Raw genomic sequence first — 23,504 nt, forward strand, 5'->3', positions numbered from 1 at the left:
ATACTAAAAGAGATTTGCCACTTCCAGAAAAGAACTTCTACACTGATGGAAACATATCCTCTAGAGAAAGATTTAGAAAAGAAGTTTTCACCCCCTCAGTTGTGCCAAATACTAAATCAGCTGTTTTGGCTGCCAGGCTCTGAGTGTAAAGGGGGAATCCAATTAAATGATAATTAAAAGAGTATAAAATTGGGTTGCTAATTAAAAGCAGGAAAACCAGTAAGTCACTTACTGTCTAATAGTTTTACTCTGAACAAAATGAATAAAGTCTGGACTAGTTACTGTCACTTTCATTTAAAGTTCACTCTGACAGTACCAATGAAGCCAATTATTGCAATGTTTCATACAAATCAGACATGCCACTGCAAAAGATCTGTTATTAGGCAGTTTCTGCTAAATACATTTGGTATCCTGTCAAACAGTTACAGAACCACCTGCTTAGAGAAACAGCATCAGTATTTTACTGTCCTGATACAGGGAGATAAAGGACTGAAAATAAAAGGGTACTTTTCATTAAACAGCAAAGTAAAACCAGTTATGAAAATGCTATTTGCAATAATACTGTTTTTGCAGGATTGAATTAGACACCATCATGCTCTAATGCTTTGGTTTGGTAAGTGATTTGAGTTATTTAAATCTTTATCTAAAACTTACAGAAAATTGAAAGAAAATCAAAACAATCTAAAAAAACCAGATGGACCTTTTTAGCATCCTTTAATCACAGTTGTGTGACTAAAGAAGCAACAACACATACAGGCCTAAAACCATGCCTGCTCCAAAAAAGTATTTTCTTGACTTTAAGATTGCTCTTCCTATCATAATGTAGAGCTATTCAGAATTGCCAAAGGTACACTACAAATAAATTCCCTTTTTGTAAAATCAATTTCCAGCTTTACAGTAAGGTTCACTTTTCTGTGTATTCCCAGACCTCCTGGTTGTCAGACACTTACTAGTACAGCAATTATACACCAGTATGTAACAAATTAATACACTAGTAGATAACAAAAACACAAAGCTTTTCATCTGTTCCATAAGCAAAACAATGCTAGCTAGAAGCTAAAGAATAAAGGAAACCCACTAAAGTTTGTTGCTTTCAACTGTTGGGATGTTCATTCATAATTGAATAAACTGGTTTTAAAGCAACCTTAATCAATATTTGCGGGCTTGAGATGAAAAGTTATAATATAATGTTTTTGTCAACCGTATGGAGCTTATGGGATGGACACACACTGAGACAGAGTCCAGAGATTGCCCTACCAATCTCTACAGCCTGGCACCTCTACACTGGTCATTGCTTCAGGGCTGTTGTCAGGAAACACTGCAACACCTTAAGCACAAAAACAGTTTCACAGTATCAACATGAGAATGAAAAAGTATTTTAACAATGGTTCTACAAGCCTTATTTGATTGATTTTTTCCGGTAGAGAAGCAATACTGGGAGAGATAAAGCTGGCACAACCCTGACATACTCAACAATACAGGAGAAAAAAACTTTGCTTGAAATAAGCAGGTGTTTTGGTTTTTTTTTTTTTAAACGAAGAAGCTTTAAGACATACCTCCATTTTGTCAATAATAAAAGTCAAGGTGATGAGGTACACCTCCTAAACTCTACTTGCAGTAAATAGAACATAAAGGAAAAATGTTTTGTTTTCTCAGAATCACCCACTCTCTTCCCACTTTAACATGAAACACTGCAGGCAGATCGGTGCTGCTTTTCAGAGTGTACGTTTATTGAACAATGTAATTGACCAACTGAGTGATAGGTTTTCCCAAAATGTAAGCAGCAGATTGTCATTATGCATAATTTTGCCATGCTCTAGTTCTCATTTTCAAGATGTGGTCAATGAACAGGATTCTGAGGTGAATTAGTCCATCTACCTTGCTACTCCACAACCATTTTTAGAGATGGTGTTTCAGCATCATCCCTTTTGCAGGAGTTATTTCTTTCCCACTGTGTCTTTCTTCAGTGTTCCAACAAAAGAAAACCATCTGCAATATTACAGAACGAACTTCCAGACTAGTTTTAAAATTTGTTATTAACACACGGAGTGTAGGATTCATGGAATAAGCTGGAAGAAGAGCATAAAACAACAAAGTTGAGAAGCATTTCAGTCTATAAATCAGATGCAGAGAGACCACTATTTTTCAGTGAACTATCACCTGATTTTGTGAAGTTGCATTAGCTGAATACTAAATAATTTTATGAACTGACATAAATATTTATGAAATGTAGTAAATATCACACCAAAATTATGCAGATACCTATGCACACACAGTTCTGGAAATCCAGTCTGAGCATGAGGAATTATTGGAAGAATCATTTTGACAACCAGAGAAAGGCACAGCTTGTAATACAGCTATGGTTTCTGTAGCTTTCATGGTACAGCCTGAACTGAGAAAGAGACACATGGCAAATTGTACTGGGTTCAGCTCCTCACCTTCCAACTGTGGAATGGCTGCCATCTATTCAATCCCTGTCACTGGTGGCCACAAGGCCAGTGCCTCCTCTGAGCTTTAGGCAGAAAGTGGCATCGAGTGCTCAAGTGAACCCAGCATGAGGCCAGCTGAGTCCCCAAGGCCCAGCTGGCCAGGCCTCCTACCTTATCCTTGTCAGGAGCTGTTCTGCACAAGAGCAAATAGCTATCAATAAAGCTGGGCTTGTGCTCACACTGGTAGACAGTGACACTTTAGATCAGTCTTGCTTCCATCTCTAAAGATAATGGTATTACATTCAAACTTCAGTTTGAAATTTGCTATTTCTGATGGAAACTATCTACCCTTGTCTCACAGAAGTAAACAATCACTCCATCATTATCCTTACAGCTATAGACACAGCTATAACCTCAGACTGAAGTCTTGGTGGTTCTCTGGCAGTGTATCTAGGTCAGCGCAACACTCCACTTTTAAAAACGTGCCTCTACAGCTGAAGTTTGATATCCACGGTCTGGTAACTAGTTTCACTTTTGGTTTAATTGAATGGAAATCTGCTTCAACAGCTTTCTATAACATTTCTGTAAATGCTACTGTAACATTTGGTGCTGTGAACACCACATTGTGAGTTTAAATAGTAGAAGTGAGTTATTTTGGCAATCACACTTCTTTTTCTTTTCTTAAAGGAAAGTAACAAATTATTTGCAGATACTCCTATTGCCTTTCCATGTTATCTGAAAACCTGCTAAGGACAAGAGCATGGTTTAAAAGTTAACTTCTTCATTGGGTACTACTTGCAGAAATTTCACGTGTCTATTCCAAAATATCAAAAAGCTCAACTGTGTGTAACAAACACCAGTCCCACTCCACTCTGTACCCTCAGTTTTGCTTAGGTAGGTGGAAGACCAGTAACAAGCACCAAACCACTCTTTTTTCTCTTTTTTATCTCCTTTTTTCTTTTTTAAAGGCTGAAGTCTTGAACTATATCAGCACAGCCTTAACCAAGGCCTCTCTGTCCATCCTGAAGACATCTTAATACAATACACAAAATACTTGCTTTGTTTGGTGCTGGATGCTTTTTAATTTAAATTAATGCACAACAACAGTGGCACTTCTGTAGGGTAGGGAAGGATCACACCACTCTATGCCTAGCTAATAAAAGACCATCTCAGCAACATGCTACTGCAGCTGCAAATAAACATTAAACCCAACATACAGCAAGCAGGGCACAGAACAAATACAGACACTTCAATAACATGCAGTGCTACATGCTTTCAACGTTAGAACAGTAAATTAAAAGACAGCATACCTTATATCCTACTTCTCCTGGACTGAGAGAAAAAGGACAGACTTCACAACACTGCTGTGTGATTTAGTTTTTAGTGATTTTCAAGCACTCAACTTCAGTGTTAGGAATGACTGCCCAGAACAAGCAGACTTCAGAGGTGTGCTGAAAGGAAGTACCTCCTCTTTCACAGAGAAACCACGAAGGGATCTGAAGGCAGACTCTGCTGGAATGTCAGAACACTGTGTACCAACCCTGCTCTGCAGTAAGCTGAGCACGGGAGAGCTGCCCATGACACCGCCTCACCAACATCTCTGACGACTCAGAAGGGAGAGTTTTCATTTTTCAAAATGAATGGCTTTGTGCAACTGCCACAGAAATTCCATCCTCGCAAAAATGTAATTTCTGATGGGACATCTGCCACAAGGCACAGAAATGAGGTGCAAGTTTTCAGTAGGAAGGTAGGGGCTAGTCTAACACCTGGCTGGAAATTAACACATAACCAAGGAATTAGAAAGACATTGCTATAGTAGAACTGGCATTTTTGTGTGAATATCTCCTGATGCTTTCTGTAATAAAGTAAAGCAAATCAAACCTGCCATTTGTTTCACTTTTTTTTTTTTTTTTGCTATTTTTGCAATATAGTTTGCTATTCATACGAAGCTGATAGTTTCCAGGGTCAACTACTCCAACAGGACATATATCCTGAAAGACAGAACTTACAAAGCACTGCATTGTAACACATCACACTACAGAAAACCCATCACAGAAAGCACCGAGAATCTAAAGTGAGAACTCTGTCCCTTCTTTTATGATTTTCATACTAAATGAAAACTACAAAAAAATCTGGCAAAGAGTGGAAACCACAACCACGATGCAGAGTTTGATATGTACACAGTTTGTCTATTCTAAAAAGCTCATACAGCTGCAATTTTACTGTTAGCACAATACAGTCCCTATTGCTAATGCCTTCTTGCATAAGCCAGTCCTTTGTGATGTCCAGTTTGAACTAGTGCTGAGTAAATCTGTTAATGCAGAATGAGAACTAAAGTTTTATTAAGAATTAGGCCTGCCTCTTTGTCTTGAACAAAAGAAGAAATGTAAAGATTGAATATTTTCCTCGAGGTGTACCTGTTTAGAAACAGAACAGTTCTATATATACTGCTAGCTAACTTCAAAGCATGCTACTGCAGCACTAGTTCTACAGGATAGACTTCTATGAAAACTGCTGTTAAGACTCTCTGCTACCTGGAATAGTACCAAATTGCTGCTTAAGCTGCTACCGAAGTGGAAACTGAAACCAGTTACTCTCAAAGAGAACTCACTCCAAAAGTTCTCATAGTTTTAACCATACTCGAACTTCAATGCAGGATGCTTCCCAGAAAGAAAACAAATTTTAGAAAAGGATTGATTTTTAACTCTACTCATGGAACTTAACTCCCACTAACCATACATTAGTATATGATATGAATACGTATAATCCTGCTTTTCTCTTAACCTTCCACCCCCAAAAAGCAGGAACAGGTCTAGTTTCAGAATGTTTCTTTCCAAGTATGCCCCAGGTATTTGAGGCACTAGAAAAAGGAATGACGGATATACGAATACTCTATGGCACATCAAAAAACTGCAAGTGTGACAGCTCACATTAAAGCAACAACAAAGTGTTCCTAAACAGATGCAATCAATTTAATAAACATACCCAGATTCCTAAAGCATGTAAATATTTTACACAAAACTTTCAGAGTTCTGATCTGTTTACACTCAGGCCCTTCTACAAAGAACTTCTTGCTGACTCACTACTCCCCAGCACCATCAAGCACAAGGGATTTGTGACAAATGTCTGCTATGTAAACATATGTTGAAGTCTTGCATCCTAACTCTTAATTTGCTGGAATAAACTAGTTCCTGTAAACTTCATCACAGTCTTGGCTCATCCCAGGGAACAGAGGACTGAACCAAAATAGGTCATGCTTTACTTCAGCCATGGCTTCTTGCTCAGGCTTTCCCTCTCTCTGTGCCTGTCAGTTACCTGGCTTCAGAGATCTATCAGATTTAAACCCAGCACAGTTAGAAAGTGAAAGCAACTCAAACTACTGCTACTGCAACTACTGAAAAGCAAAACAAGATGTGATCACTTAATTGAGGAGGTAAGCTGAGCTCAGTGGTGATAGGCAAAAGGGTTATTTACTGTATCACAAGACAGCATCAGTCTTCATCTCCAAAGTCCAGCCAGCTCTCTACAGCATCAGAACACCACATCTTACTGAGATCATCATATTCAAAAGAGAAAACACACTTGAAAGGCAAACATAACAGCTGGCTTGCTTTCAGACTCATATACAGAAAACACCACCAACACAGTTTCTTTTTGTACAAAGGCGGAAAGACCCACATACACACAATCAAACCCCGTACATACCAACTTTAAGTCCTGGTAATCTGCTCTCTTACATCCCAACCCAAAGTCTACAGAAGAAAGCAAAGACTTCGTAGAACAAGTCATACGACTGCCTCAGTCATTCCCCAGATGAACACAAGAGCTCATTGTTAGTCAACTACGAACATTCACATCAAAGTTCAAAAGGACAAGTCTAGCAGGGCTGATTTGGAATGGCTACATTTCATTCTTCAGAGCACAAAGTTGTAGTATTTACCTATATTTGATTTAGTAATAGAACTAAATTCTGCCAATGAAAGAAAGTATCAGGTATGATCATAAAACTTAGAAAAATACAGTGGAAGCACTAGCAGAAGCAAGAGCCAAGCTATCATCCACACAGAAGGAACTCTTACTTTGGCAAGATCACATCACCTCAGGCAGACATTTCGGCTGTAAGAGAACTGTTATTCAAGAGAAAAGCCGGAGATGCTGAGAGCACACAGCACCCTTCTCCCAGTGCACGTCTCACATAAAAGCTCATAATTCAAGAGTGTTGGGAATAACAGTTTCTGAACTAGCCACATGCTAGGGACAAGGATTGCTTGCCTCCCACCTTTCCCTCCTAAGACACTAACACTTCCTCCTCAACATGGACCTTGCTGCCTTCCTTCCCCTCTCCTGTTTCCACATTTGGCTATGTCGGAGTCTGTTTATTCAGAGGCTGCTGAAGCACTGCAATTTTAACCAGTGGAGAATGTCACAGTTCCCAGCCAGGAACCTGTCTAAGAGCACATGAACAAACTGATTGCAGATTAGTTTTTGTTTTTGGCCAAAACCTTGGATTTAAGCTTTTTTTAACAGAGAAACCGCTTTCTTCAAAGTGTTTCTGCACAGTCAAGACTTAAAAAAAATTCTTTCTGGAATGATTCTAAAGTGGGACTCAATAGCAATTCTGTCTTCCTCTCAAATGTATTTGCTTTTCACATTTTACCTAAACAATTTAACTGTAATCTGATAAATGTCACAAGGTCTACTTAGGTTTGAGAGCTGCAGAAATTGCCAGTCTCCAGAGCCCATTCTGTCCCTACTTGTGTTCCAGTACTATAATACTGATTAGCCAAATATCAGGACTTCAAAGAAAAGGACATCTGATTTTGCCATTTTCTGCGAAGTAGTGTTTCTGTTCCGAGTAATGCTGAAATTAAATATGGCTGCTATTCACTCTTGCCAACACTAATGCCAAAACAAGCTGGGACTCAATGACATCTGCAGTGATGCACATGTTTGGGAAGCACGTTTTGAGTTGCAGAGCTACAAGATTACCAGAGAAAAACCACACCCCAAGGCTATTTGGCTGTCCCCGTGAGATTAGGCATTTATGTTCTCAGAGGTATATGTCACAAGTAACTTCCCTCAAACTAAAGGTCTCATTGAAACTGATCTATTTACACTGATTCCAACAGACCCAGCACAGCATACTGCTGCGCACTTTCAGACCCAGTAGGAACAATATTTTGTCTTCTCCCTTTGAGTGACTGGACATCTTTGAAGTTTGCTTGTCCCAGAGAGATCCGATTTTAAGATGTAAGGGTTCTTAAGAACGCATACAGGAAACATTTTCTTTTTATTCTTAAGCACTGTTTTGAAAATAGATCTTAAGGCAGTTTTGATCTAACTACTTCCCTTAAGTATTCTTCCGTCTACACCATTGATTACTTTGATCAACCCCTTTGTAATCTCTGCCCCACACTTCTTCCCAACTGGATTATGGCAAATGCATGTAATGTTTTCTCTTTTGAAGCAAATGTCATGTTTTTGCCATGTTTTTGTTGGCTTTTACATGCTGCTGGACTCAGTTGTTGACCCAGAGTGAAAACAGCTTCCCATTAAAAAAATTAACGCTTCTGAAGCTGGCTGTCCATTGTACAAGTTCTGCATTGGGAATCTTGTTAATTATTCATTATTCATAAAGTTTAACTGGTGGGTTTTTTAAAAAGAAATTCCAAAACAAACATGCATGCTTGTACAGTTGCCCTGCATTTCTGAAAAACTCTGATGTCTCACTTGCTGGTTTTTATTTTATTTTGGACACCAACCAAATTGAAGTCAAAAATGTTACATCAGCCAGAAATCAACAGTCAGTTTTACAATGCAATGCTGGAGTTCTGATCTGCAAATAAAATCCACCTTGGAAAGCCTTTTGCTATTTCTGCTAAAGCCTACATTCATCCCACATTTCCGATATTAAAGAATCAGACTTCAAAGATACAGATGCAAAAATCCCACTTCTACTTCAGATTTTAGAAGGACTTGGAGCATTAAGAAGATTGCTCCTTCTTAGGGATGATTTTCCTCTGACACACTGTTTTTGTCCTTACTCCTAAGCAGGCAACAGCCAGCAGACTTCAGCCAGGCCCTGGATAGGTTGATAAGACATTTCCTGAAATTAGAGTATGTCATGCAGACATTTGCCCAGCAGTTAAAGCAGACAGACAAATATGCTCTGGAGTATGGAAATTCACTGCAGAACTAGATAATCCCAATGTTCTCATTAGGAGAGCAGATCTTTTCTCCTTATGAATGATCTCAAATACTTTTGCTCTTATGTGATAGGGACTTTCTATCATTGTTGTGTTCGTTTGGATTTTTTAAAAATCTTTTTCAAGAACATTGCATCAAATATATTTACTCTTAAGTCTTTTATTTACTATTCCCCTGTAGTAATCCAGTAGCATCTACAGTTCAGAAGAAGGAGAGATCCCAGACTAAACTTCTAAGAAGCTCTTTTACAAACTTCTCCAATAAAACTCCCTGGTTGTGAGAAGAGAACTTGTAGTTTAATGAAAGTTCTAAGTTCTCCCCACCCCAAGCTGACACAGAATCTGTCAGTCTAGAATGACATATCATTTTTTAGATGCAATAAATGGCATATGTGAACAAAGACAATAGTAAAAAGCACTGACCACATATTATCAGCTGATCTTTGACACATGGTTCCTTGAAATTTTCTAACACTACTGTACTGGCCCACCCCTTAAGTATTTGTATGCCTAAGCATTGTTTAAACTAGAGAAGAGAGGGCTCAGGGCAAATCTCATCTATATATATACCTGAAGGGAGGATGCAAAGACAACTAGAGCCTGGACCTTATCAGTAGTGCCCAGTGGCAGGACAGGAAGGAATGGGCACAAGCTGAAAGGCAGGAAATCCCCTTTGATTGTCAAGAAACATTTTTTCACTGTGGTGGTGACAGGGCACTTACACAAGCTGCCCACAGAGGCTATAGAGACTTTATCCTTGGAGATATTCAAAAGTCATCTGAAACATGGTCCTGAGCAACCAACTTCAGGTGGCATTGACTGAGGAGGGGCATCAACCAGAGGACCTCCTGAGGTGACTTTCAACCTCAACCATTTCCATTTTGTTCTGCTGTGAAATTAGGGTTTAGGCTTTAGCCCAAAATATCCCTTCAGGGGTGGAGGAGATACAGATCAGATAAAACTAGATTTCTGCTATCCATAGGCACAGATGCCTGCTGTCTAAGGTTTCCAGCTGTCTGAAAGACTCAGCCAGCTCATTTTAACCTCAGTTTGATTTGTCTGACCTTGCAGCAAGGTGTTTCACTGGAAAAACACACAATCCAATTTGGATGCATAGCACAGGATACATCCACAATTAATAATCTTGGCATTTCCAGAAAAGTATGAACTACTGACATACACAGATTACCACATTACCTAGAGGAGATATACTATTATCTTGACAACTCAAGATTTTTCCTCATCACAATGATAAAAGCCTTGTTTATGGGTGTTCCATTAGTTTTTGTCTATCAGGTTAAACCCACCAATTTCTTGCAGATGCTTTTCTGCTACTGTAGCCCTGCACAAGGCCTGGAGGTTGATACTTTGACCAATTACACCGAATATTTTCAGACAACATGAGAGTAGTTTTGTTCTTTCTACCCTTTCTCCCACCATAGTTCTTGACTCAAAAATAGGGGTGTGCAATAGTGACACTATTATATTTCAAGGTTAATAAGAAGCTGTATCTCTATTTAAAGGCCAAACATATTTGAACAAGATTTTGTTGTGGAAGCAGTGTAGCTCTGGCAACACAAAACTCCCTGAAGCAGATGAAAAAGTCAGCAATCTACTTCTATGTTAAAAAGTACCCCTACATTATGAAGGTACACTGCAGATCCTCTTCAAACAGGCATGCTCTAAAGCCATCCTCAAACTCTCCCAGCACACCCACAGATCCAAGAGTTATTATAATGATGTCCACATTTTAACATTAATAATGTAGCCCTGACAAGCATGAGAGGAGGGAAAACATTCCCATTCAAAAACACTGAGTCCACATTTACCTTGCAAAGGGCTCAACATGAAGCTATGTGAACAAAGTAAGCACATCATGTCACTCCCACAGACAAGATATTTAGATGAGGGCTATGCTTAGAAAGCCAGGCATCCTCTTTATACTGGACTTATCAGGATGCTCACAACAAATGGATACACTCTGTTTGTAAGAGGAGCTCTACCTTACCATTTCTTTGCAGCAACATTACGTTCATTATAAATTGAGCATAATTTGTTTTGTGTGTGCTTATCAACCAACCTGGGTAGCACAGGCCATATTTCCCCTTTGTACATAACACTGGAAACATTTATTATTAAAGTGTATTATTGCTGCATTTCAAGGAGAGTGACATTAAGAACAACACAAGCAATACAGAGAAAGAGTTTACTAACATTCCTTTATGAACAGGCATGGCCTACACCTTCAAGGAAAACTACAACACCAGTGATTTACTCTCAGGATGTAAATACTTTCTGAACACAGCCCGTTTACCAATCCCAGTGATATTGTCAGTGACTCAGCAGCTAGCATTATACCAAGGAATTTCATCACTGGGCAGCAGAGCAAGCAGAGATAACACACTTCTGAATACTAATATTAAAACGAGTTAAGCTTTTAAAGTCACTGGCTTTCTAGGGGGGTGGGGAGAGGGAGGCCCAACAAGTACACATTCGGTCAAAAGATTAAAAAAACAGACAAGAGGTCAAATTCCACAATTGCTTATCTTGATTATAAAAATGGTATCAGCTCTAATAAGTAAGCATAAAAAATTAAGTGCAAAAAAGCAGTTCTGGTTGATATACCATGACTATGACCTGGTGAAGTTTAGGTTAAAAACAAAAAAACACAAGGGACAACACATCCTCCCATAAGTACTAATATTGTCTATGTGGAAATCATCCATTCTTTTATTCATAGCTAGAAGGGCCCTGTACTTCACAGAACCAGAAGAGACTAAAATAAGCCAACTAAAAAAAAACCAGAAAGAACAGTAGAAAACTAAGTTTAGATTCACTCAGTCTCCATTATTCAAGGAAAGGCTACACATGGACATCCTACTAGCACATAAGGCAAGAGATCTGGTATCACTGATGTTTAAGGAAGCCAATAAAACTAAAATATACTAAAATCCCACCACATGACAAATTTAAGATGATTGAACAACTGTTAAGTGACACGGAGCCTTAAGTTACTTACACTGCCCCCAGAAACACTGCCTTTAAAACAGCTTCACACAAAATGCATGCATAATAAAGAGTTAAATATTGTCTCCCCCTAAAGCAGGTGCTAATATCCAGTACTTGATAGGCTACACAAAATTTATTTTACATATGAGTAGAAAATATTTTTTTAATTATTACTCTCATAAAATAGCTTTTATCAGACTTACACAGAACAAGAGGCCTTATTTTCTTATATAGTAATTTTTCATAAATTAAGTTTCAAGAAAGAGATGTCAAGAAGAACAATACATCTTCAGAGAATTAGTAAATGTGTGTGACCACAGTAGTCCAGTTTGCTGTTCTGATGTTTTATGCAGCTGAGACATAAAACCAGACCACTCAGCCAGATTGTGAATGCAGTCAATTATCTCACTTGCATGCAAAATCCTAGCAAACAAGGTTAACAGGTATGGTGGTAGGCATAGAGGTTTAGCCTTATATCCTGGTTTTTTGTTGCTTCATTTTTTTTCCTGAAATGTTATCAGTCCTTAGCTGACAATACACTGGCTGGCTGGAAGCAAACAGGTTTTAGAACTCTGCTATTCAACCATTCTTCCAGAACACATGAGATACAAATTAAGCCAAAACATGAAAAATAAGCTGATCAGTTTTACACGCCATGATGACATCACAATGACATCAGAAGAATAAAAGTGTGCACCCTTCTCACTCCAGTTTGTTTTCCAAGCATGACAGGAAAACAAAAAATAGTCTCATAGCACTAAGTAGTGAAAAGACTCAGAGAAAATATCCATCTTATACATTTCTTTTTCTGCTTGACTCCATCAGCTTGGAGACAAGGGCGTAATTTTGCAAATACATTCACAGAAAACAGAATTCCTAATTCATATTGAGAAGTTTACTCTATCAAGAACTATTCCATTAAATTTGATTGCTTCTTATGTTTTTTCTGCCTGCAGCCTCAGCTAAGACTGTTTTCTCAACATTAAAAATTAAGTACTCAAACAAGTGGTAGACAAGACCTTAGAAGTAAACCTCACAGCAGGAGTTGCAGAAGCACATTAAGGAGGAGTCTCATTTCAAACCAGTATGTTTTACACTGTGTTTCCCCAGAGGCCCAGGAATGGATTCCAAGTTAGTTTACACAAGGCTGCTTAACAACAACCGCCAACAAAAAACCACATCTACAGGGCAAGCTTTGAATAAGCATTAACCCACTGTGGAAAGTGCAGGAACAGGTTAGCAGTGGGCTCCCAGCTGGGCTACACAGTGAGGAGCAGGAAATACCCTCAGACAAGCCATCTGACCACTTACAGCAAGCTCTTTGAGGTACAGGTCAATAAGAGTTTCCCTGTTGCTAGAAGTCAGTATGTCACTTTGTACACTTCCAAGTCAGTTCTTGCCTTGTAGCTGGTGATATGTTGTGTTGGCAATCTTGAGGAAAACAAATAAGAAAACAAAAAAAAAACCCACCCCAAAATGACAAAAAAAAACCCAAACCAAATTCCAGAGTTGGGACCCTGCAGTACTAGAAAGACCAGAAGCACTTGCCTTTTACCCTGTAGTAATATCTGTCTGTCCTTCTGTGAGCCAGAACCATCTTTCACCCAGAAGCCTTTCCAAATACAGCACTTGACCAAGGATTTTATCAACTGCTTCAAAACCTATCAAGTGCTTCAAGAAAAGCACTCTGTCAACACACATAATACTCTTCATAAAAGAACAGCAGTAATATTTACTTATCTTTCCCCTGAAAGGAAACACAGTATTTCTTATTTTAAAAAGCTTCTGTCTGGGCTGCTGCTTAGCTTCACTTCCAACTCGGGTGACCTATTGAATCGTGGCTGCTCTACAGAAATCTCAGAAAAAACAAGTTACATTCTCTAACTCCCCTATCTCTGAGTACCTCTGCTAAACTCCTGCCTCTGCTGGTAAGGACACTGTCTTCACAGACCTGTAGTTAGCTTTATACCTGCAAGGCTGCAGTACACTGGTAGAAAAAAAATGCTTTCAGAGGAAGAACACTATATCATCCACAAACATCTCACTATTAAGTTACTCCAACTTTAATATCTTCACTATAGAGCTTTAACCCAGATGAAAGACGTGCATATACAGAACTCAAAAATTAGTACAGCAAGAATTATCAAGGCATGTGTAGAACCGCCAACATTCTAGCAGGAGAAAAAAAAACAAGTTACTTTCCTGTTGGTAGCTTTGTTCTCTTATACATCCTGCCTATACAACATTCCACAACACTTTATATCCTATGCTCCTCTGCTTAAGGGAAAAATACCAGCCTTTACTAGGGAGCTCATCTGAGCATGAAGAGAGAACCTTCCAATGAACTTGTTACTTTCAAACAAGATTCAATCTGCACTAGGTATTTCTAGTAAATTTCCACTCATTTGGAGAAGGAAAGTAACAGGATCAAGTCAGTTACTGACCAAGAGTCAATCAAGGTTTTCTTGATGTAGGTACACCTCAATTCTCTCACCATGAAAAGCTCTTGCTGCTTTCAGTCCAATCATCAACCATCTGAAAATTGTTCTTCTTTCCACAAGCATACAACCTGAACAGCGTTCCAGTTGTTCAGGGCATTGCCTAAAGGCCTTGACATACTGAGGTTTTCCCTCGCTCTCCACTACTTTCAGCAAGAGCTGAACAGAATGGATAACATTAATTCCTCTGTACTCCGACAGTTGAAAGGAATAAAAATAAAAATTTAAAAATAGGCTGTCACTTGTTTCTAAATACGAAGAGAAAAGACCAGAAAAACAAAGCACTGGTTTTATCACCTGAGAGACCATGGACTCTACTGTTCTAGGTCTAATTCAGCAGCCAGCCAATACATGATCCCCTTACTAAACCTAACTCAGAAAACTTACCATTAACCTCTTTCTGAGCTCCTCTGATTTTATTTGAGTCCCTCACCCTTCTCCATCTCTCCCTCCCACACACCAGAGGCTCCAAGACCTTACAGAGGTTAACGTAGCTGACGATACTGCCCGGTGGAAGAAAAGGACTGCTGATGGATGCTAGTACTGCTGTAGCAGATTTGCACAGGGTACCTTTATCAGCATTTCTCCCTTGACTGCAGATTCTCATCACTGGTCTCCCCATCTGCACCCCCACCAAGAAACAGATAATAAAATTTCTCATTGTGGAGTCATCTGGACACAGCCTACAGGCACCTTCTTCATTCACAATACATTAAGACGGGAAATAGGTTTAAGTGATAACAGCCATGCTCACACCTGTCTCCCAGAAGGCAAATCAGAAACATATTAAAGACAACTATTTGTATGCAAAGAGCATGCAAGCATTCACCCACAAGAACACACACAGACACATCTAACCTTCAGACATTCGTTAATGTTTCCAAGAAATCCGAAATGAACTAAGGCAGTGCACTGAAATTCCAGAGATTGGTATTTACCAGTTGAACTGTGTGCACATTTTTTATTTACAGGATGTACATATAAAAGATAGCACATTACGCCATGGTAAACATAGCTAAGTTCAAGGACCAGGACCCACAGTATTTTGATATTAAAAAGCTTCTGTAGAAGTAACAACCTTAATTTGTTAAGACAAATTCTTCATAGCTGAAATATACAACTCATTTAACATAAAAAGTGAAGAAACCTTTCCTAAATTCCTTATCTCATCAGCTAAGGCTTTTCACCAGCTTGTAAACAAGTCTCCTTTTAAAGACAAAAGCAAACTAGGAAGAATGACAACATCTGCAAAGGTTGAAGATCAAAGCCACAAACAGACTACAAATGAAACCACCTTACAACTGCTATTCATTCTACACTCACACAATACGAGCTCTTAATTTACTGTTACATATATCCCTTGATGGTAAAAGTGAAACTTAAGAGAGTTAAACTCAATATACTAATCTACACACTTTACCTAAGCACTGGTTAGTGAAGAAGCAAGGTAAAAAAAGGAAAAAGCCAGTTTCTTTAAATAAATAATTTTTCTTCTATCAATTTCCAACAGCTTCAGTACAGGTAGGTCAGGTACTAGAGATGAATTTTAAACTCATTCAGGAAATCCAGCAGAGAGAATAGCATGAAAAGAACCTTAAGTTCAACTTCTCCTACAACTACATAAAATAACTCAGGACACAAAAACTACCAGAATCAAACTGCTCTAGGAATGTAGGTTCTGAGATTTGGTAGAAATAGTCCAAGGCAAATCCTGCTTTGAAACACTACATACTAACCTTGTGCCAAAGTCACTGCAGAAAACGTTTCAAGTTGTGCTGGCTGGCTCCGACACCACCGCCCCAGTAAATACTCAGAATAAAGCAACCAAGTTACATTCCCTGTTGCCCTCGCATGTTTTAACTATTTGGCAAAAAGTATCTGCGCTCTCATCCGCTTGACACTGAAGGCTTCATCCCAATGTCAAGACGGAAGCGGAGCCTCAAGCAGCAGCCCCCAGCCCATCACGAACGCTACGTACCGCGGGACGATTTCGGGCAGCAGGGTTCCGAGGGAAGCCGCCCCGCTCGCAGCAGCGGCGGCAGCAGCTGCCGGGCGGGCAGACGCCGCGGGCGGCCCCTTCACCTTGCGCCACACGCCGCGGGCTCCGCGGCCGCCCCGGCGCGGCGCAGGGCGGGGCGGGGGAGTCGCGGCCGGGGCGCGGCTCCGCTCAGCGCCGCTCCCGCCGGGCTCCGCCGGGCGCGGGGCGGCGGCGCAGGAGGAGGAGGCGGAGGAGGAAACCAGCCCGAAGCGGCGGGGCGGCCACGGAGCCCAGCCAAAAATGGCCTGACAGGACGGAGCGCGCCCGCCCCTGCCGCGCCCCCGCCCCGCCGCCGAGGCAGGGGCGCTGCCCGGCGCTCACGGCCGCGGCTCCCGGGGCGGCCCCGCGGGGTGTGCGGGTCCCCGAGCCCTCCGGGGCCGCCCCGCACGGAGCCCCGCCGCATTGGGTTATTTTTGGAAGCTCCCCCCGCCCCCCGCTCCCGGGCTCTGCGGCGTCACGGCCGCTCCCGCCGTGCGGAGCGGGCAGGTCACGCCTTTCCCGGCGCGGCCGCGGCACCGAGGGGCTCCTGCGGCCGCTGCCCCCGCCCGCCGGGCCCGCCCCGCCGCACCGAGCCCCGCCGGCGGCACCGGGGGCAAGGGGAAGCAGCGGACAGATGGAGCGATCGGAGATCACGCTCACGCACCATTTCTAGCGCAAGTGGAAGACGGCTGAAGCCGACTGTTTCAGCGCTGCGTTAGCAGTTTCATCTGCAGACTGCGCGATGATGCTACAATTGCCAAAGTGATAAGTAACACTAAATAAAGTTTTCTCCAGAGAGCTAAAAGTGCGTTCACTGTGGCTATCCTTACTGAAGTGAGGAGCCTCGAGCAGTAGCTTCTGGTATGCTGACAATTTAAATTAGAGGTAAAAATAATTCTCCTTAAAGAGGCAAGATAAAAAAGTACCAGGCTTGAGAGAACATTAATTCTAGAGAGAAACAGATTTCATGGGACATGCACAATACGGTTGCAAGGTTATATATATTGCTTTTCTAATGCCAGCAAAACGACAGTCTAGAAATCAACACTGAACAGCAAAGAACAGAGCCCTGACTTATAAAGGGCAACAAAGCCAGACGCTGTGGGTTTAAGAACAGTAATGATCAATGAATGTAGCTTCTTGGAAAGCTGCAAGTCTTAGGGCGAGATTGTGGTATCTTTAAAAGCCTGCACTATATTCCTGAACTCAGTAGTTTGAAGTTTAAAAATAACAAGACAGAAAACTCTCCAGGATCACATCTTCTCCCTGTCATGACCAACTGATTTCACTAGCTATGGTGGAAAATCAAGTTCACACCCCAGCCTGTCCCTCTGTACCCAAATCTATGTGCTTCCAGATTAAAATAAGGCCCCTATTACACCTACTGAGACTATTCAAGTTCAAGTAAGGTGAAATTACAATTTCACCATATGTTTTGCCATACTCCACTCTGGAAAGCTATTTTAGTCTGGCTTGAAGCAAGATGCCAACACAATTAGAGAATACTAACTAGCACTATACACCCACTGTTGTAACAATTTCCCCCTCATCCCCAAATGAAGCTGGCAACTTTAATATCAGACTTTCCCAAGGAAAAAACTCAATGTAAAAGAAAAAAAAAGCAATGCTTGTTCCCCTTTGCTAGAACTTAAGTAAGTCTAAAAGACTCGTGACTGGAGACAAAGGACTTGGGAAGGAATGGAAAAAACCCAAACCTCGACAATGGAGCCAGTGTTTGTAGCTCACTGTTAAATAACTGGAAGACTAACAGCACCAACACAAACCTCATTTTGAAACACAGTTTACTGATGACAGAGTGAGAGCCTAACCCAGGGATTGTAGTTACCACAGTACAGGAAGACAAGTCTATTCCAAGGTACTAGGGCATCTTCAAGAAGGAAGAAAAACACCAGCTCTCCTACTCTAGGAACTAGTGAATTTGACATATATTCCCAAACTGAAGTGCTTGCATTATGTTTAACACTACACAAGATATTTGTTACTGGGAAAGCCACAAGTTCAACAAACAGCATTTGCACACCCACTAAGCACATGGTCTGCAAAACAAATTCAGAAGCAAAATTGTTCAACACTTCAGTCAGCTAGTAAAAATAATAAAAAAAAAAATCTAAACCCTAATTTTCTCAATATTTTGACCTTCAAACCAGCAAAGCAACAGCTTTGTTGAATTCAAGCATTCAGTTTTAACATTGCAAGCAGTAGCTTGTAACCAAAATGTTTCTTTTCTGAATATCCAAATACTAAGACATCATTTTGCCAAGGCATATACCTACTTTTTCTCTAGAAGAATGAATTTTTGTCCCATTCAGTATGCAAAAGGACATCTTACCAGCAACATGAAGTTATATGGGTTTGTGCATTTACTTTTGTAACAGGTAAGCAGGGAACTAGCTTATATATGCTAAGCTGTTCAACCATTCATAGACCCACGCAGCACAATACCTACCCCTTCTTGCTTTGTGAATAGCTTGAGGCACTCAGCCAGAGCCTCACATGTTTCCTGGGATACCTCAGAGACCACATCAACTTTCTGCAGCAGGGGAGAAGATATTCCTGTAAGCACAAAAATATTAATAATGTTAGAAGGGCATTGTAAACGACAGGATTCTATTATTTTTTTCCTCTAAGTAATACAGACATAACATTCACACGCTACAGGAAGGCCGGTGCATTGCAAGATCTGTGGGAGGGTTTTTTTTCTTTTTTTGCATCCTTCCCCTAGTACTGATATAAGAGGCACATGAATAGATCGAGTTTCTCTTTCAGCATGGTTTAGAAAGCAGAGGGAGTAAGCCATGGCAGCAGGATACTGGTAAAAGGACTACCAACACTATCCTGTCACCCACTTTCTAGATTTTAAAGCTTTATGTGATAGAACTTAAATAAAAAGGATTATGCACTGGTTTAATATAAATGGAAGTGTAAAATGTAGATATTTTTTGCCTTCTTCCACATATTATATAGAAGAGAAAGAGCATACAGTGCTCAGTGTGGTTGTAAATTTAGGTTTAAAAAAATAGATGGAGTTGTAACTACAAGCACATTGAACAATTAAATGGGAAGATCTTGTTTTCATGGACTCATCTGATGTGCAAGTAGTACAGCTTGTTACCTCACATCCTGGCTTCTATGACCACTTACAGAAGTCTAGAACCAGCAGGAAATAAAACCAGCATGTCTAGAACCAGCAGGAAATAATGACAACTCAATCAGATGGTAGAAATTATCTGAGTCAATCTGTGAAGTTTTATGATGCGCAGCAATTCCTCAGAAATCAAGTAGACCATTTTCTCAGAAAGCACAGTTGTTGAAACTAAAATAATAGCAACATTTAGTGTGTGCAGACTCCAGGTTCAGTTCACACCATTTAGTAACACAGGTGCTTCAAGGTGATGCCACACCACTGAAGATTAAGAGTGACAGCACCTGAGTTTACTTTTGAACTTATACTGCTTATGCAGGACAAGATAGAGTACATATCCACACACTAATTGTGGTCTCTGATACCAGAGCTCGCCACTGACTCAAATTGACTCTTACAGCAGCTTCCAAGAACAGCTAGTGCCTCTGGGAGGAGGGGCAGCACTCTGAGTGCAGGAGACATCTTTATTTGTAATACACAAGATGCATAAGTCCCAAAGATAACTGGACTCAGATTGGCCTGTTCAAACAGTTAGGTAGAGAATTTTAAATATCAGGTGCCAACATAGCCATTTTTATACAACTTAAACGTTTTTAGGGACACTCCACACATAAGGGTTTCTGTCTCAGAAATTTACACTTCTGGAGCCAGAGGATACAAATACTTTAAAAATACAACAATAGGAGAACCAGAGCAGTTGTCTCTGTTGAGACCTATTGCAGTTACACTTAAACCCAGAAACAGTTCATTGACCTAGCAAGTTACAAACATACATTGGAAGGAAAACAGGAACTTATTACTGCTACTGGCCAAGACCAGCAGTTTCTAGGAATGAGATAGTATCTGCTTTTGCATTACTATGGGTATTGGTTGTTTAAGTTACGTATTTCCTTTTTAAAAATGTTTTTCTTGTTTAAAAAAGAACCTCACTGATTCTTCAGGTCAGCACTATGAAGGAAGGGAAATTGCCTCTGTAGTTACCAAAGGGAATTTATCCACCTTACATTAATTTTCAAACTAGTTTTTTTTTGGTGAAAAATACAGTTTTACTGTAATATTAATTACAAAAGCTTCACAATAAGACACTGATATACATTATGAAGTGTCCCTTTACCTTGTGAAATAAAAATCTGGTAAAAATTCAGTTTATTAAAAAGACAGGGTAACATCACAGAGTAACTTACCCCAGTAGCATGTGGAGAAAAAAGCTGTATTTTAGCCTCCTTTTGGAAAGGCACAGGGATGAAAGAAGAACTTTTTTCTTCTCAAAACTGGTATTCTACTACAGACTAGGGATCTGAATAGACAAACAACTTGTTCTCTAATCTGAGCTTCATAATTTTAGTCACAATATATAACTAGTACTCAGACCCAAAGGACCAGCAGTCAGCTGTTCTTACAAAACTTCGTTGTGTGTTTATACATGAACAACTTCTGTACCTGTTTAAAGCATTTATTAAAAGAAGTAAAAATCTCTTGCATCTTTATGCCTGTGATATATTTTAGCAGTTTTGATATATTTTGTGATATATTTTGCAGTTATGCTGCAAAAACCCAGGTACATGTTAAGAATTATAACTTGAAATGAAACTTGAGACGTTCATATCTGGCATAAAAGTCATGGCAAAATCTGTGGAATATGTCCCATCACACCACGCCTCCAGTTTTCTGTGTAGTTTTGTGATTGCACTGCTCTTTGTACCTGTGAGGAGACACTTATGCACTACAATCAGCTAATTTTCTTAAATTTTGTTTTTGAAAGAGGACCCCTGTGTTATATTATTATGATACTACCCAGTAAGGACTATAGCTAGAGGCAGTTTCACTGCATTTACAGCTGCTAATAAAATTTCTTTCAATCAGCATACTTCTTAGTTGTTTCTCCAAATCTGAAATCTTAATTGTTAGCAATTACTATAATGTTACTTTTTTCATGGGGAAAATTGTCCTCTATTTTCAAGCTCCTGAAAATTTGATTTCAGGGAAATAAAAGCATCCTGTTAAAAAGAAAACAATAGTTGCTTGGTAACAAACTACATTTTAAATGAATAAGCTTTACCTTTTGTAGCATCCAAAGATTTAACCATTGCGAGGAAGTCTGAAACCTCTTTACTGAGTCTTTGTTGGCACGTCTGTGCTTTCTGAAAGAAAGCAAGGATAGCTAGCTCAGAAGTGCCTTGTTCTAAGGAAAGTGTATGTTTACTTTCTTTACTATAGTGAAATTTTAAAATTTGGACAGCATTAAATCATAACAAAGATTCCCAGGCCAGAGACTGATATATTAAAACAGAAACAAATTACTTCAATTACCTTCAAAGACACACAAGCAAACAGAATATGAACATTTTATCAATGGCTGGATTTTGTTAAATTTCATATAGCAAATTAACCCCAAAGCTTTGTTGTATGTGTCACTTTTGCTCTTTCCCTCATTCTTATTGAGGAGTTTAAAAATCCAGAAACAGTTAAGTCCTTGTTGTGTGAGAAACTTAAAGACAAAATAAGCACATTCATAGGTTAACTGATAAATGGCAAGTATAGTCACATGCAGAAACCAACCCCAAGATGCAAAGAGGGTTTCAAGCCCGCATGCAAACCTGGAGAGTTATCATAAAACCATAGGGTTGGGTTGGAAGGGACCTTAAAGACCATCTAGTTCCAGCCCCTGGCCAACCACACCTTCCACACTAGACCAGGTTGCTCAGAGCCCCATAAAGCCTGGCCTTGAACACCTCCAAGGATGGGGCATCCACAGCTTCTCTGGGCAACCTCTTCCAGTGCCTCACCACCCTCTGAGTAAAGAACTTCTTCCCAATATCTGAACAAAATCGCTCTTCTTCCCACTTATCCTATCACAACTACATCTAGTGTATAATCACTATTACACAGCTGGCCTGTGCAAAAGATCACCCCTTCTCTCTTTTTATAGGCCACCTTTAAGAATTGGAAGGCCACAGTGAGGTCTCCCTGAAGCCTTTGCTTCTCCAGCTCTCTCAGCCTGTCTTCAAAGGAGAGGTGTTCATTCATTGCTGGTGATCACCTTTGTGGCCCTCCTCTGGACCTGCTCTAACACATTCACATCTTCCTTGTGCTGAGGACCCAGGGCTGGATGCAGCACTCCAGGCTGGGTTTCATGAAGGCAGAAGAGGGAGACAGAATCGCCTCCCTTGCCCTGCTGGCCACTCTGCTTTTGATGTGGCCCAGGATGCAGTTGATCTTCTGGGCTTCAAGTGCACTGTTGTCTCTTAAATAATACAATCTTCTGTAGGTTGCTGGGGACTGCCAGTGCCAGTCATCCTCCCACCTCTGCTGTGCCATGAACTACTGTAAGTTCTTGTACTAAAATGAATGGTACAAGCGTCTTGGAGTTTAGCCACATGAAGATTTTTGTGCTGCAGCATCAACTTTCCCTTAAAATAGAAGGTTTAAAACGTACAGTAAAAAGCAAGAATCACAGGCTGAATGCTAGAATTACCAAAGACTACTCATTTCCATTGCAGGGATGAGCAGTCACTGTACAATGCATCTGATGTGATCTGAGGTGATAAAAGATCGTTTCTAAAGCACTTCATTGCCTGTTCTGTAGAGGCAGAGCTCAATGTGGGTTAGCTTGGGTGACACTGAAACTGGAGGACAAGTGCAATACACAAGGCTCCCTCTCCTGGCTGAAACTCTCAAGCAGCTTTCTATCTTACAGTAGTGATGGCAAAAGTGAAATCACAGCCCTGTAGCTATGATAAACATGTCATTTTAGCCACACAGTCTGAGCAGGAATACATGACAGCAAGCAGTGCAAACACTTATGCATCCATTAGAGGACTCAACATTTTTAGTCAAACACAAAACAATACTAATCTATACTGCCCAGACACATGAGCCAAGTAATTATTTACATACTTTCAGAGTGTCCTGTAGGTCTGTAACAGATACTGCATCATCTTCATCATCACTGCTCAGCTGTTCCTGTGTGCAGTAATGAGTGCTATATGCAGAGTGGTCTTCTATTGCTTCCAGCCAACTCTGAAAAGGAAAAACCAGAGTTAATAAATATTTCAAAGGTCATCTCCAAAAAAAGTATCACGTATGTAGAACAACAAAATTTTCTCTGGTTAGAAATAAGCTAGTCGGTAAAATGCGACATCTCAATAGGCAAGGAATAGATTTGCTAGAAAATGTAACATG

The 23,504-nt window shown here is 40.2% G+C and overlaps 1 protein-coding gene across 6 annotated transcripts in view; it reads right to left on the bottom strand.

The window, feature by feature from the left end:
* OSBPL1A (oxysterol binding protein like 1A) overlaps positions 1-23,504 on the bottom strand; it is a 71,689-nt gene that overhangs the window by 31,015 nt on the left and 17,170 nt on the right. For 3 of the 6 annotated variants that reach the window (XR_010744765.1, XM_066329976.1, XM_066329987.1), the window contains 3 exons: positions 23,220-23,342; positions 21,382-21,463; positions 18,627-18,733 (listed from right to left, as the gene is read on the bottom strand). Coding sequence is in view for 2 of the 6 variants with exons in the window: in XM_066329976.1 (XP_066186073.1) it covers positions 18,627-18,733; positions 21,382-21,463; positions 23,220-23,342 (312 nt within the window). In the remaining 4 variants the exon portion in view is untranslated. Of the gene's footprint in view, positions 1-15,878; positions 16,091-16,120; positions 16,289-18,626; positions 18,734-21,381; positions 21,464-23,219; positions 23,343-23,504 lie in introns of those variants that run through there. The other 3 variants (XM_066330029.1, XM_066330002.1, XM_066330011.1) reach the window with 2 other exon arrangements.

Source organism: Sylvia atricapilla, chromosome 1 (genome assembly GCF_009819655.1).
Source record: "Sylvia atricapilla isolate bSylAtr1 chromosome 1, bSylAtr1.pri, whole genome shotgun sequence".
Lineage (NCBI taxonomy): Eukaryota > Metazoa > Chordata > Aves > Passeriformes > Sylviidae > Sylvia > Sylvia atricapilla.